Below are 15,665 nucleotides of genomic sequence, written 5' to 3'. Positions count from 1 at the left end.
AAGAAGTTCGAAACCACCAGGACTGTCCCTAGAGCTGGCCGGCCATCTAAACTGAGCGATCGGGGGAGAAGGGCCTTAGTCAGGGAGGTGACCAACAACCTGATGGTCACTCTGTCAGAGCTCCGAGAGGAGAACCTTCCAGAAGGACAACCATCTCTGCAGTAATCCACCAATCAGGCCTGTATGGTAGAGTGGCCAGACGGAAGCCACTCCTTAGTAAAAGGCACATGGCAGCCCGCCTGGAGTTTGCCAAAGGCACCTGAAGGACTCTCAGACCATGAGAAACAAAATTCTCTGGTCTGATGAGACAAAGATTGAACTCTTTGGTGTGAATGCCAGGCATCACGTTTGGAGGAAACCAGGCACCGCTCATCACCAGGCCAATACCATCCCTACAGTGAAGCATGGCGGTGGCAGCATCATGCTGTGGGGATGTTTTTCAGCGGCAGGAACTGGGAGACTAGTCAGGATAAAGGGAAAGATGACTGCAGCGATGTACAGAGACATCCTGGATGAAAACCTGCTCCAGAGCACTCTTGACCTCAGACTAGGGCAACAGTTCATCTTTCAGCAGGACAACGACCCTAAGCACACAGCCAAGATATCAAAGGAGTGGCTTCAGGACAACTCTGTGAATGTCCTTGAGTGGCCCGGCCAGAGCCCAGACTTCAATCTGATTGAACATCTCTGGAGAGATCTTAAAATGGCTGTGCACCAACGCTTCCCATCCAACCTGATGGAGCTTAAGAGGTGCTCCAAAGAGGAATGGGCGAAACTGGCCAAGGATAGGTGTGCCACGCTTCTGGCATCTTATTCAAAAAGACTTGAGGCTGTAATTGCTGCCAAAGGTGCAACGACAAAGTATTGAGCAAAGGCTGTGAATACTTATGTACATGTGATTTCTCAGTTTTTTTTTTTTTTTTTTAATAAATTTGCAAAAACCTCAAGTAAACTTTTTCACGTTGTCATTATGTGGTGTTGTGTGTAGAATTCTGAGGAAAAAATGAATTTAATCCATTTTGGAATAAGGCTGTAACATAAAGTGTGGAAAAAGTGATGCGCTGTGAATACTTTCCGGATGCACTGTAATTTCTTAACAGTGGTAAGATGTGCGAGTGTTAGGATGCACACTACACTTGAACAAAATCTCTGTAAAAGTGAGAAATCTTGAAAAGGAACTAAAGTTATTTTAACATTAATATTATGCATAACTAACATTAGCCATCCTGAGTCATTGTAATATGTGCAAGTTTATTCCCTGAAATGTGTCAGCTAATTAAAAAAGTCTGCCTTTGACACCACTTGTGCTGTAATCTTGTATAAATGATTATTAGTACAACCTTTCATATAACTTGTCTGCCAGCTTCTATAAAGTGTGTGGATACCCACAATTTGATTTTTGTCACATTTGCATTCCACTGGAATTTAGTTTTCTCCATTACTGGCCTGTAGAGTGTTAAACATGTGACATGATAGTGTGTCTGACTTTTGTTAATTTAAGTGATATTTATTCTTTTTAATCATATTTCAATACAGGTGTCGCTTCAGTCAGATGTTGCACCCCATCTTCGAAGAGGCCTCCAATGTTGTTCGAGAACAGTTTCCCACTATGAAAGAGGTGGTGTTTGCTAAAGTGGACTGTGATCAGCACTGTAAGTTTAGTGACACAAACGAGCATTAATATGCCACTAGGCATGAGAAGCTGTCATTTTGTTTGGCTTGTTCTGTGGGCTAGCAAGCTTTTAGAATGAAGCATGGCTAAGTTGGTATTATTGATGCACTTTACTTTATTCTGAAAAGCCAAAAATGGAGCATGTATGGAAATAGTGGAGGTAAACCACCATGCCCACTATGTACTCTAAATATTCATGTCAAAAGTGAATTGTATAAAAGGTTTGGAACCCTTTTGTTAAATGACTCCATATAAATGCCACCTAGATTAATATTTAATATTGCAAATCACTGTTCCACTTAACAGAGTAGTCTAATGTTGGGAAAGAAACACTTTTTTTGTTGGTTCTTACCATGACTCATTTAAATCTGCTTGATAAGTTTTTACTTTAAAGTAATGGTCTCAGAGATCTTGAAGATAAATAGTTTTTATATATAATCACAATGACTGTGGTAATATTAAAAAATAAATAAATAAATAAATTAAGACATAAGATCAATGTGATGCAACCACTTCAAAAAATAAAAACCCACAAAAGCTAACCAGTGGCAATCAAAAAAAAGCATATACATTTTTAATAATATTTAATAACGAGTCTGAATAATGCCACTGAAAATTTCAAAGTTTTCCAAATGTAATCTTATAAATTAGAAACTTACTGTTGCAGTGATAACTTGGGAATTACTAAAGACAATTTTAATTTTTGTGATTTTAATCAGTTGGGAGTGGCACGATGGCCCAGTGGTAGCGTTGCCGCATCCCAACAAGAACACCAGGGTTCATGTCCTGGGTAATCCCTGCATGGAGTTTCCATGTTTGCGAGGATACCCTGAGTGTTTCAGTTTCCTCCCACTTCCAAAGACATGCAGGTTAGGTGAATTAGTGTTTCTAAATTGTCCTGTGCGTGTGTTTGCCCAGCGATGGACTGGTGCCCTGCCCAGGTGTTGTTTCTACCTTGTACTAGATGACTGTTGGGATCGGCTTCAGCTGCCTTGCAACACTGCCCTGGATAAGAACATTAGAATAATGGATGGATGCGATGGTCAATAGAATTTTGAATAGTGCAACACAATGTATGAGCAAACTTAGCATCTCTAAAGGTAGCCAAAATCAGTTGAATGTTGCCAATACAATGTTTTTCAAAGGAGTGTGTTAGGACATGACTAGTTTGGATGAGCACTATTATCTGATAATATAGCCATTACTTATTAATAAAATAAACATTATATTTTAAATGTATACAGATAACACCAGATATTTCATGTACAGTATAATTAATATGAGAGAGAGCATAAATGAAATTGTTTTTTGATTTATAAAGGGCGTCTGATTGTTACAAGGGGCTTGCTGCTTGTTTGCACTTTAAGCAGTCCAAGGATCTCTAGTTGATATTTTCCTGCTAACAAGAAGGGGTCGATAACCCTGATTGAGAGCACAGTCCTAATTGTTTTTTCCCAGCATCACCAGGACACGTTTTGCTGCATGGTTATGCCATACATCCAAAAGAACCCAGTCATTGGCAAGGAACTGATGATGTACTGAAAAGGAGAATCTGTGGGCTAGCACATTATATGATGGTAGTGTCAATGCTAAAAACAAAACACGTATATATTTCATGCAGAGTGGCAAAAAGACTAAAATGTACAGAAAGAAGGCTGAAACTACACAATGAGTTTAGTCCAAATAAATATTTTAAATTGTTCTGTTAGTGCTTCTCTATCTCAGTCTTCCCCAACCTCCATTGTACTTATAGTGCAGTAGCTTTTTAATTTGAAACGTATGATCTCAGCAATAAACCCTGTCTAAATGTGTAAAATAAAATACATGGATTTTCAAAGTACACTTCATTACAAAAATATTATTCAGCACCGCATCATTGCCCAAATGCAACTCATTTGTTAATTATTTTTTATTAGTTTTTATTTAAAGTAACATAGGCTTTAGCAAATGTCCTGCAGAAGCAAATAAAAAATAATAGTGTCTCTTTTTACAGTCTCAACCCACCAGATGGCGCTATGTGCTAGTGCTGCTTTTTCAGCCTGCATTCACTTGTTCAATACAATGTATAATGCATAGAATTTTTCACAAGATATCTTTTTACTCGTTCACAGCTGCTTTGAAATTCTAGGTTGAGGTCACACCAGGGCTGGCTATCTGTCACATGAAGTGTGGTTTGTTTTTGTGCCGTGGAGGTGCAGCCAGTGAAGGATGTTTTAGTTCTAGTGGCGTCCTAGAAACTGTCAGGCAGTCTCCTCTCTCCCTGCTCTGAAGCATTTCCACACGTTAAGTGAGTACACTTGCACATCAGGTGTCTGCTGCTGGCCCGAGCCTTTTGAGATAAAGAAAATTAAAGAGAATTATTGATGCATTGCAAAATGTTTGATGGAGACGTCCTTCTGTAGTCCCCGTCAGCTTGAAGAAGTTCTATGGGGGGTATATGGTTTAGACTCCTGCAGAGCACTTTAAAGAACTTCATTTATGGAATTTTTAACCCTTCAGCCGGAGGCAGTCTTTTATCATATTTTGTTTATTTCAGTTAATTTATTTGGCCCACTGGAGGCTTTTGCTGAGATTTCAGATAAAAGGATTGCTCTGCCATTTTATGTAAATGTCAGACAGTAAAATGCAGTGTTCATGTGTGTGGTTTGGTTTGGTCGTTTTGAGGTCCTCATGGTCAATATGCAGAGTTTTTCTCCTCTAGTATTCTTCACAATTAAAGAAAAATGTTGTATTTTCTAATAAGCTGCAACAGCTTTTGAAAATAAACATTTCAATTGAAATCTGCAGAAGACCTTGTCTAGTTTGTTAGATTTTAATTTTCAGAATCAGTTCTCAAAAGAAATAAATTACCTGCCTGGAAAAAATACATTTATAGTTCTGTTTACCACATTTAGCAGTACCAATCAACATTTTATAGTGCCTTTTAAATGGCCGACTCCTAAGAATTGCCAAATTTGTTGCATTATTGCACAATTTACATTTACTTATTTGGCTCACGCCTTTATCCAAGATAACTTACAGCATTTTAGAAACGGTTGGTTACTTTTATTTTTGTTTTCCAGTCGAAGCACAAGCAGGTGACCTGACTTACTCATGGTCACAGTGTCAGAAGCAGAATTTGAACCCACAGCCTCAAAGTCTGAAGTCCAAGCAAGGCCTTAACAACTGTTAGATGGTATGTTCAAATTAACAAACGGCTAAGCTTTCATTCAAATGCAGGGCATTAACTTTGAAACTGTAGGGAGTAATAGGCGATCCAGTTCTGAAAGCGGCATCTCAGCAGGGTTTGTATTGGAAGAAGAAAATATTAAAATCGGAAAGTGAGTGATTACAGAAGCAGGTGTCAGGACCAAGTATATTTGCACTTTGTACATTGTTCAAGCAGTGTCTAGCCCCTCTCAGACTTGACATTGCATTTAGAAGATTAATTTGTGGATCCTACTGCTGGTTACGGTAAATCCTGGATTAGCGTTCACCTGCATCTCATTCAGAGCACTGTAATCTTTAACACTGAATATTTTCTTCTGCACTTCCATGTACTGACATCTTTTGCGTGAAGCTAGTGCTAGTAGATGCTAGTGGCTCTCTTTTAAAAGACCTTTATATAAAATACAAATTAGCAGTCCTGAGGAGGCAGAGATTTGGGGTAAAAACATATCATTTAATGAGTTCATTATGATGCAAATGAATGTTTGGCCTTTGGGTTGACATATGTTTTCAGCACTCCTTTATGAATGCTCTGTCCACCCAATTATCATCCACTTTCTAAGCTCACTCATTCCATGGCTGTATAGCAAGGGGCCAGGGCATCATTGGACGTAATAATGGGCAACTTGCATACAGAAATCCAATCTCTTTTTTTCTTGTTTTTGGGACGTCAGTGGTACTGTAGGTACCTGGAGAAAAGCCTGAGCAGAATAAGTTATTAACAATTACTTTGTTTATTTCTGAATTAAATTAACTTTTTCCAGCTGATAACATATATAGTTGTATTATAAAACTTTATTTTTTTTTTGCATGATTGTGTGTTTTATTTTAATTGTGTGTCAGTTTTCAATGTGTATAGTGCTCAGATATGGTCAGTAGTGTTACATAAAAAAATGAATGACTGAACAGGTAGTGAGGGTGGGCAATGTTGCTCAAGTGAAAACTTTATCAGTTATCATTTTCCCATCTCCCCACTCTGCTCTCCAGTTGTAACACATCTATAAACTAAATTACACCTGGACTGAAGAGAAACAGAGGAAATTAAATCTTACTAAAAGTAAGCACTTACGATAGTATTGGAGTCATTTTTGGTCAATTTATGCTGAAAGTTCTGCTCTCCCTACTTGTGCTAGTTTTACATCAAATGAATTGTGATGACACCGCACATCCCAATAATAAGCCTCAAAAAGCTAGTTGAATAAACTTTTAAAAGACAAATTCCAGGGAGACAAAGCCTCAAATAGATCTACCTATCAATAGCTAAGTTTCCATCCAGTTTTTTGCAACGTTTTGTTATCGACAAACAGGATATACGTAAAAAAAAAATGTGCGAAATTTGCTTTCTCCTGCCTGTTTCCATCCAACTGGCTTTTTATCGATAAAATGGTGTGCGTGATGACGTCATCCCCTCCAAAACGAACTGTCGCGTAAGTTTTGTTGTATCGCAAAAAAAAATCCGCCCTTGAGCCATTTCCATACATAATTTTGTGTATGTCGCAAATTATCTACCTTTTGTTTTCCACGTTACACCCCCTCCACTAAACAAAGAAATGGAGAGATTATTCAGACAGTTTTTTGAAATTTGCCAGCTTACTGTTGTTTCACAAATAATTGAAATTGTACATAATATCCGAAGACGACAGCAGAATGAAGCAGTTGCTTGTCTGATAGCCCTAGAGCTCGAAGAAAGTACCCCAGTGCAACGAAACCCACGGGTATGGAAGAGACAACGGAATAAGACCTTCTGGGAGGAGGTGGTGGGGAGACACTTCACAGAAAATCTCTGGCTGCAACATTTTAGAATGACACGGCCGATGTTTGAGATGTTGTGTGGATTCATCAGTCCTGATGTTGTGCCCATCACAGGTTTTCACCGACCACCGGTTCCAACCCCAAAGCGGATTGCCATCGCCCTTTACAAGCTGGCAACCTGCGCTGAGTATAGAGTAGTTGGAGAAACTTTCAGGGTTAGTAAAACTACCGTCCATCGATGTGTATATGCTGTGTGCACCGCTATTAAAGAAAAATTAATGTGGCGTTGTATCAGACTTCCGACTGTAGCGGAGGCCAATGAATCTGCATACCGCAATTCCTTGGTGCATCTTGTGCCACAGATTTACGGTGCGCTGGATGGCACGCATGTGCCTATTCTTCCCCCGACGGATTGCATTAATCGCAAAGGGTGGCCATCTATTGTTCTCCAGGCCCTTGTTGATGACAGGTGCATGAAACAAGACATTTGCATTGGCACTCCTGGAAGTGCCCATGATGCAGCTGTGTTTGCAGCATCGGATCTGTACAAGTGAGCCTACCTTTCAACATCGCTTCTCTGTGCGATAACAACTGAATTAGTACTGTAACCTGCTTCCCTTAAGGTTTTTAATTAAAACTAAAATTTGAATTAATACAAAATAACGAAGTTTAATAAAAAAAAAAAAACTAAAGTTAATATTAATGAGAGAATTTCTCATATATGCTAAAACATCTGCCATTTAATAATAAGAAAAAAATGTTTAGATAATGAAACACACGGTTTATTAAATATTTTGACTGGCACAGTAAACTACCTTTGCGGTTTTTGTATTATTTAGACATCCTGAGAGACACCCCCAGGCTACAGTTGATGTGGAGGGAGTTCAGGTACCCCTTTTAGTAGCAGGAGACCCAGCCTATCCGCTACTGCATTGGCTCATCACGAGAAATAACGAGGCTCTTCATCAGACCATGCGAACCGCTCCGCTATTCTCGTTTTGATTGCACGTGATGAAAATGTATCATGTGAAATGTATTTGCGTTAAAGCCCTTTTTTTCCCCGACAAAAAGTGTTTCCAATGTAGTTTTATACGCTAAAGTTAAACGGAAAAATATTATGTCGACGTGTACAACATTTTATCGATAATTAGCATTTCCATCAGCTAAAATTTGAAGCGCTAAATATTTTTTCGCAAAAACTCCTTGGATGGAAACCTGGCTAATGATAACAAAAAACTACACTACTTTAAACAAAGATTTTCAAAGTATCACCTTCTCTAATTCCATCTGGATAACCCTGGAACAGTGTCGTCTCAGAAGTTCATAGTCATATGCTAGCACTGATACTATGGTCATGGTTGCCTTAAGATTTCATAAGTGGCATGTGAGAATACATTTTTCTATGCAGTAGTTTAAAGACAGATTTTTTAAAAAATGGACTGAACAGTTTTCAGCTTCTCCTTATTATTATTATTATTATTATTTATTATTATATTTTTAATTCCTCCTAACTTAGTTTGTTTTTTTTCTTTTCATTTTAGCGGATATTGCCCAAAGGTACAGGATCAGCAAATACCCAACATTAAAGCTGTTCCGTAATGGGCTTATGATGAAGAGAGAGTACAGGGGTCAGAGATCAGTCTCTGCCATCGCAGATTTCATCAAGCAGCAGAAAGTGGACCCTGTACAGGAAATGCACAGTTTGGATGAATTAAAAACTCTTGATGTAAGGAAAGGCCATGTTTCTATTCAACAGGATTTTTTTTTTTTTATTTTGTGAACAAACTTCCAGATATTTTATCATTATGTGCCTAATTTGGCTGATGCCTTTCTCAGAGGTGACTTACAAAATTTAAGATAGAATTGGTTATGTTCCCTTTGTCTTTTTCTTCCATTGGAGCAAAGGCAGGTTAAGTGACTTGCTCATGGTCACACAATACTAGTACTGGGATTTAAAGTCACACCCTCACGGGTTTGCAGTCCAAAACATTAACCACTATGCCACACATTTAATCAGATGAGTAACTTATGCTAGAAGTAAAACAATACTAGTTATACGACCCACTTCATCCCTTCATTGTTTCAGATGATTAAGACTAGAATTCCCAAAACCTACGAAAAAGCTCATAATACTGGCCCACCTTAAATTCCTTCGCACATCTCTGTCAGCAGCCTGAAGTCCAAATATCAAATAAACACTTTCACAAAAGGTACAAGTATAACAAAACAAGTACGCTTTTATTCAAGAATATAACTGAAGAAAAAGAAAACAGATTAGGGTAGGCTATTGTTACAACAGTTTGTATAGCGCAGCAGCAAGAATTAGTGATTCCTAATGAAGAGGTTGCCGGTTTGACTCCGGCTGCCTCCAAAATTTACTGTTTTGAGTAGTGAGCTGCTGCTCTTGTTAATATTACACAATAAAAAAAAAAATTTGTGTTTAACATTGTGAATTTATAGTACTTGTAGTAAAAGTTAGCGTTTTTTTTTTTTTTCTTCAGTTTTATTCTCTGTTGCGTTCACCCTACCACAACCAAAAAACCACATATGTGATGCTGTTTTCAGATAAAGACGTGGTATAACAAACTTGTGTTGTTTTGAAAACAATGTCAGATCTTGTGCGTGAAGGAGACTTGGACTGGGAAAACTGTGGACATGGGTGTGAGTGGTGTGCGTGACTGAGAAAAGGTAAATTTGGGAGACAGCCGATATCGAACCGGCGACCTCTTGATTAGGAGTCAGCCGTTCTTACTGCTGCACCATGCAATCTGTCGTATCAATAGCCTACCCTAACCTGCTTTCTTTTTCTTCGGTTATATTCTTGAATAAAAAAGCACTTGTTTTGTTATACTTGTATGTTTTGTGAAAGTGTTTATTTTTGATATTTGGACTTAAGGCTTCAAACCTTATGCACTTCACTACATTTTGTCAATTATTAGTAAAACATGAAAAACATTTCTGTTTTAACGATGTGTTTACATAGATTGCTGTAGTCACAGAACACACATGAAATATATGTATTCCAAATAACGATATATTTACCCTCTACAACTCCAGGAACTTCACTCTAAGACAAATGCTGAGCACTGAGAACCTTCTTTGCAAATTGAGCTGCGGTGGTATGCAGGGGGATGGGATAGCAGGCTGCTTGTGCTGATCGACACATTTACAACACAAAAGAGACTGACAGAGAGATGCAAAGGGGTTTAAGGTGGGCCGGGATTACAAGTTTTTTCGTAGGCTTTGGGAATTCTAGTGTTAAACAAACATCAGTAACAAAAGAATATGCTTTTGATCCCCTAATTTGATTTATAGTTAACAGCCCTGGAATTAGTCTGTAAAATAAAATGTTATATTTAAGTGCAAAATGTTAATTTTAGTCTGAATCTTAGTTATATGAAAGTCTGAGTGCATCCTTTCCACTAAATTAAGGACTCTGTATTAAACAAAAAATTCAGTTTATTTTTACATTAACAGGAATTGTACTTTTCTGGGTGTGATAATTATATCCATATATCTGTCATTTTTAGCTTCATACTTTTGACTTAAGAACTTTCTCTACATGTAGCTAATACTGCCATATGAACCAGTTCTTGAAATGTAAATATTTTATACTGAAATATTTGCTTGAATATATTCAAATATGGGCTACAACTTTTAATGGTCTCAAATATATATTTTTTTGAGAGTTTGGGATACGATTAACATGATGCTATTTGTTTACATTTATCAAATCATGGCAGATACTAAATAAGCAGCACGTTTTATTTAACAGTCCCAAACGGAATCCCCATGTTAAGCAACTTGTGTACATTTTACTTTTATTTGAATCATGGAGCTTCATTTTAGTTCAAACCAGGTTCACAAATTTTGTCGAAGTTGTAGCCCATGTTTCTGGTATTTACAATTTATGCTTTCTCATTTAATAGATGATTCTAAACAGTCGTCTCAGTTCTCTTGAAAACATTCATCTTCACAAAGGATCATGAGACTCTCAACCCTCTTCTACCATGATTTTTTTTCTACCGTCAATCTTTGATTTTGTAATAATTGTGCTGCTTCTCCTTCACTTCAATTTTTTTTTTTTTATTAACTTTGTAAATTCTTCATATGTACTCAGTAATTCAATTTTTTTCACTAGAGCAGAATCAAAGCAGTCATGGGTAAAATAGAATTACAAACTTTACTAATTACATAATGCATAACATAATGATGAACATTTATTTAAATGCACAGCCAAAGATAAAAGTTCCAAACTGGTTAACATAAACGGAGTCAAATATTATCTAACTATGGCCAGTAATATTTGGATTTTTTCAGATAGACACCAGCAAAATGTTATAATAATGATGAACCCCTTGCTTACCCTGCCATGTGATATTTTAGTACAATGTAGCTGTTACATTTATAAAACATATAAAGACGTGCAGTTTTCAAAATTCTTGACAGTGAAACCACATGTATTTGCATCTAGTTAAACCTAAAGAAGTGAAGCAGAAAGTAACAAAAGTGGACTAATGATGAGGTGTGAAGTGTTTGACCAATCAAAAGAAGGGTTGCCTGTTTTCTTCTGCACGGTGCCACTTTACAACATACACAACATGATTCTCTGTGCAAAATGCGTATTTCTTTTACAGTATATTGATGTGAGAAACTGAAAGGCCCTCCTAATCATTCAAGTTAAAATCATAATAATTTGTCTTTTTTGTTGTAACTGACTAAAGTACAAAGCTTGCTGGACACAAGAATTGTAACTACAGTAATGCGTGTTTCGTTTAAAGAAATGGTGGAAGACCCATTAAGAAGCAAACAAACTGTCAGATAGGATGTACGCTTATCAGGGAAGCCTCAGCCCAACAGTGGATACTTGTCACTTTGATAAAGACTTCATAATAGAGAATTCCATCAAAACCCAGAAATTTTTTATGTCTGAGTCTACTCCAGTAGTTAAAAGTATTAAATAAGTATATTCTCAGGCATACAGGTTTCGGCATGTTCTCTCTATTTCTGGTTAACCTTAGCCCCAGAGGTTTCTTTTTGTTGGTTTCTACATGTTAGATTTTAGAACAATATGACTGTCTCTTATTAACTTTTTATCTTCTGTTTTCTCCACAGAGAAGCAAAAGGAACATAATTGGCTTCTTTGAGGAAAAAGAATCTGACACCTACAAGACATTTGAAAGAGCTGGAAATATTTTACGAGATGACTGTGTCTTCCTTGCAGCATTTGGGTAGGTTACTTTTCAGTTCCTTCTGTAAAACAGATTGTTTGTCCTGCACATCACTGATTTCTTCTTGGCTAAAGGCACATTTGAATTACTTTTTGGTGACGGCACTGAACATTGAGTGAGAACTCCAGACTCTTTGGCATTAAAGGACAGTTCAGTATTTTGGAAGTGGAAGCGATTTCTTCACTGTTGTGCTATACTGTATATACTGCATTAATTTGTCACATAAAGTTTAAAGTGAAGTATTTTTATACATTTTAGAAATCCCTTGTATATTCTTGCAGCTTACAATGGAATGAAAAAGCCTTAAAACTTATTAAATAAGTTTTTGAAATAGGAAAATATGCCTTCTGCATTTTGAGGCCTGTGATGATGAAGGAAAACTAGTAATTATTATTTTATCTCAGGTTTTTGGAGCTATTTTTCTTGAGGTACATTTCCTGTTCACTTGTCTTTTAACAGCTACCTTTTTAGGTGGAGTTTAGACTTAATTAACACTAGAAATACCAGAGCCTACGAAAAAACTCGTAGATCCTATCTTAAATCCCATCACACTTCTCTGCCAGCGCCCTTTGTCCTGTAAATGTGCCGATAAAGACAACCTGCAAGCATCCGGCTATTCCATCCCCCCACTGACTTAGAACGTGAACGAACGTCTCCCAGCTCATGCCTTGATTGATTATCTGGGAGGGAAGTGAAGTTTTAGAGTGGAAATAATAGATCATTATTTGGAACACACGCATTTCGTGTGTGTTCCGTTTCTACAGTAATCTGTGTAAACACATTGTTAAAACAGAAACTTTTTCATATTTTAGTAATGTTACAAAATGTAGGCTTAAACTATAGAATGTATGAAGCATGAAGTCCAAACATCAAATAAACACTTTCACAAAAGGTTCAAGAACAATGCAACAGTTTCCATGGCTTAGCAGTAAGATTTGCTGACTCAGAGTGCAGCAGGTTTGCTGTGCCTCAGAGACCTGAGTTCGATTCCTCGCTGGGGAGAAAGTGTTTTTTTTTTTTTGTTTTTTGTTTTTTGGTGTTCTAGGCAATTCACAACACAGAGAAGCTGAACATGTTCTCACCTTGATAATATCTCGCACTGCCACCTGGTGGATTCCTCCAGATTTACGTAAAGTATGCGCGCAAGTATAAACACTACAACGCTTGTGTAGCAGGAGCGTCCGCTGCAGCATGCGTCGCATGAAGTATAACTCCGGCCTAAGTAACAGCGCAAGTACAGACACAAATCAAGTGTAATCAAGAGTCCCCGGTTCGATCCCCACTCACTCCTATGTTTGCCGTTTTCAGTAGTAAGCTGCTGTTTTTGTTAATATTATACAGTATACACATACACTTGGTTTGCGTCTATATTTTTGCTGTTACTTAGAGTCAGATCGGGGGGGTTAGAGCGCATGAGCTTATTCAGTGCAGCAGGATCAACGCACATGTTGATCTTTTTTCTCTTTCAGTATATGTGCCTTCTCTTTTTATATATCTAGTGACTTCTCTGCCTGTCTGTCTCTCTATTACGCAGTGTTCTGTCTGTCTGTGTGTTATGGATCTTAAAAATAACAGTTATAAGGACACTTGTTCATGTTAATTGCAGTCTCAATTGCTGAAAAATATTTTAAAAGGAGCATCCTACATGAAAATATAACGATGTCATTAACTGAATTTTATGTCCATTTGAGGTTAAAAAGGAAAAAAAAATAACTCTTTCTCCCCAGCAGGGAATCGATCTTGGGTCTCTTAGACGCAGCAAACCTGCTGCGCTCTGAGTCAGCAAATTTTACCGCTAAGCCATGGAAGCTGTTGTATTGTTCTTGAACCTTTTGTGAAAGTGTTTATTTGATTTTTGGACTTCATGCTTCACACATTCTATAGTTTATGCCTACATTTTGTTACATTTATTACTAAAATATGAAAAAGTTTCTGTTTTAACAATGTGTTTACACAGATTACTGTAGAAACGGAACACACATGAAATGCGTGTGTTCCAAATAACAATCTATTATTGCCACTCTAAAACTCCAATTCACTCCCAGATAATCGATCAAGGCATGAGCTGGGAGAAGTTTGTGCACGTTCTAAGTCAGTGGGGGGGATGGAATAGCCGGCTGCTTACAGCTTGTCTTTATCGGCACATTTAGATGACAAAAGACGCTGGCGGAGAGGTGTGAACGGTTTTAAGGTGAGTCGGATCTACGTGTTTTTTCGTAGACTCTGGTAATTCTAGTGTTAAGGAAGTTGATCAGCACAAAACCAAACATGTCTGAATTGTTTAGAGCAATTTTAACTTTCAGAAAAATGAAAAGCCTTTGAAAATATGCATATCCAGAATGTGAACAAAAAAAAAAAATGACAAAGCCTTGGCATTTTCCATCGACTTCCTTGTGGTGCACATGATACCTTAAAGTTATGGCTTTTTGAGCATAGGCTGAATATGAACACTCGACTGGAAGACCCACTGAAGATGGACCTGTGAGTTTGTAGCACTCATTTCTCTGTGTATGACTACTAGCAGCCAAAGAGGAAAAAATTTTGTTCTTGATTGCCCATTATTGAAGTATATTTAAGGTAAATCGTTTCACTATAGCTGCAAGTGAAGGAGACTGAAATGTAGAGGACATCCACGGAAGACAACCGTGGTGGATGATTGCAGAATCATTTCCATGGTGAAGAGAAACCCCTTCACAACAGCCAACCAAGTGAGCAACACTCTCCAGGGGGTCGGCGTATCGATATCCAAGTCTACCATAAAGAGAAGACTGCATGAAAGTAAATACAGAGGGTGAACTGCAAGGTGCAAGCCACTCATAAGCCTCAAGAATAGAAAGGCTAGATTGGACTTTGCTAAAGAACATTTAAAAAAGGCAGCACAGTTCTGGAAAAACATGGACAGATGAAACCAAGATCAACCTCTACCAGAATGATGGCAAGAAAAAAGTATGGAGAAGGCGTGGAAAAGCTCATTATCCAAAGCATACCACATCATCTGTAAAACACGGTGGAGGCAGGCAGTGTGATGGCTTGGGCGTGCATGGCTGCCAGTGGCACTGGGACACTAGTGTTTATTGATGATGTGACACAGGACAGAAGCAGCCGAATGAATTCTGAGGTGTTCAGAGACATACTGTCTGCTCAAATCCAGCTAAATGCAGTCACATTATTTGGGTGGCATTTCATGATACAGATGAACAATGACCCAAAACATACAGCCAAAGCAACCCAGGAGTTTATTAAAGCAAAGAAGTGGAAAATTCTTGAATGGCCAAGTCAGTCACTTGATCTTAACCCAATTGAGGATGCATTTCACTTGTTGAAGACTAAACTTCGGACAGAAAGGCTCACAAACAAACAGCAACTGAAAGCCACTGCAGTAAAGGCCTGGCAAGGCATTAAAAAGGAGGAAAACCAGCATCTGGTGATGTCCATGAGCTCAAGACTTCTGGCTGTCATTACCAGCAAAGGGTTTTCAACCAAATATTAGAAATTAACATTTTATTTCCAGTTATTTAATTTGTCCAATTACTTTTGAGCCCCTGAAATGAAGGGATTGTGTTAAAAAAAAGGCTTTAGTTGCCTCACATTTTTATGCAATCGTTTTGTTTAACCCACTGAATTAAAGCTGAAAGTCTGCACTTCAACTGCATCTAAGTAGTTTCATTTAAAATTCATTGTGGTAATGTACAGAACCAAAATTAGAAAAAAGTTGTCTCTGTCCAAATATTTATGGACCTAACTGTATACAAAGCGATGAAAATATTTTGAAATTACGATTCCAGGTTTGTGTGGAAGGCATT

The 15,665-nt window shown here is 37.7% G+C and overlaps 1 protein-coding gene across 1 annotated transcript in view; it reads left to right on the top strand.

The window, feature by feature from the left end:
• erp44 (endoplasmic reticulum protein 44) overlaps positions 1-15,665 on the top strand; it is a 110,745-nt gene that overhangs the window by 70,532 nt on the left and 24,548 nt on the right. Inside the window, exons 4-6 of the mRNA XM_039736620.1 lie at positions 1,537-1,652; positions 8,173-8,357; positions 11,747-11,862. Of these exons, the coding sequence (XP_039592554.1) occupies positions 1,537-1,652; positions 8,173-8,357; positions 11,747-11,862 (417 nt within the window). The remainder of the gene's footprint in view (positions 1-1,536; positions 1,653-8,172; positions 8,358-11,746; positions 11,863-15,665) is intronic.

Source organism: Polypterus senegalus, chromosome 15 (genome assembly GCF_016835505.1).
Source record: "Polypterus senegalus isolate Bchr_013 chromosome 15, ASM1683550v1, whole genome shotgun sequence".
Taxonomy (NCBI): Eukaryota; Metazoa; Chordata; class Cladistia; order Polypteriformes; family Polypteridae; genus Polypterus; species Polypterus senegalus.
Note: the sequence above shows the minus strand (reverse complement) of the source record. Positions and strands in the feature narration are given on the sequence as shown.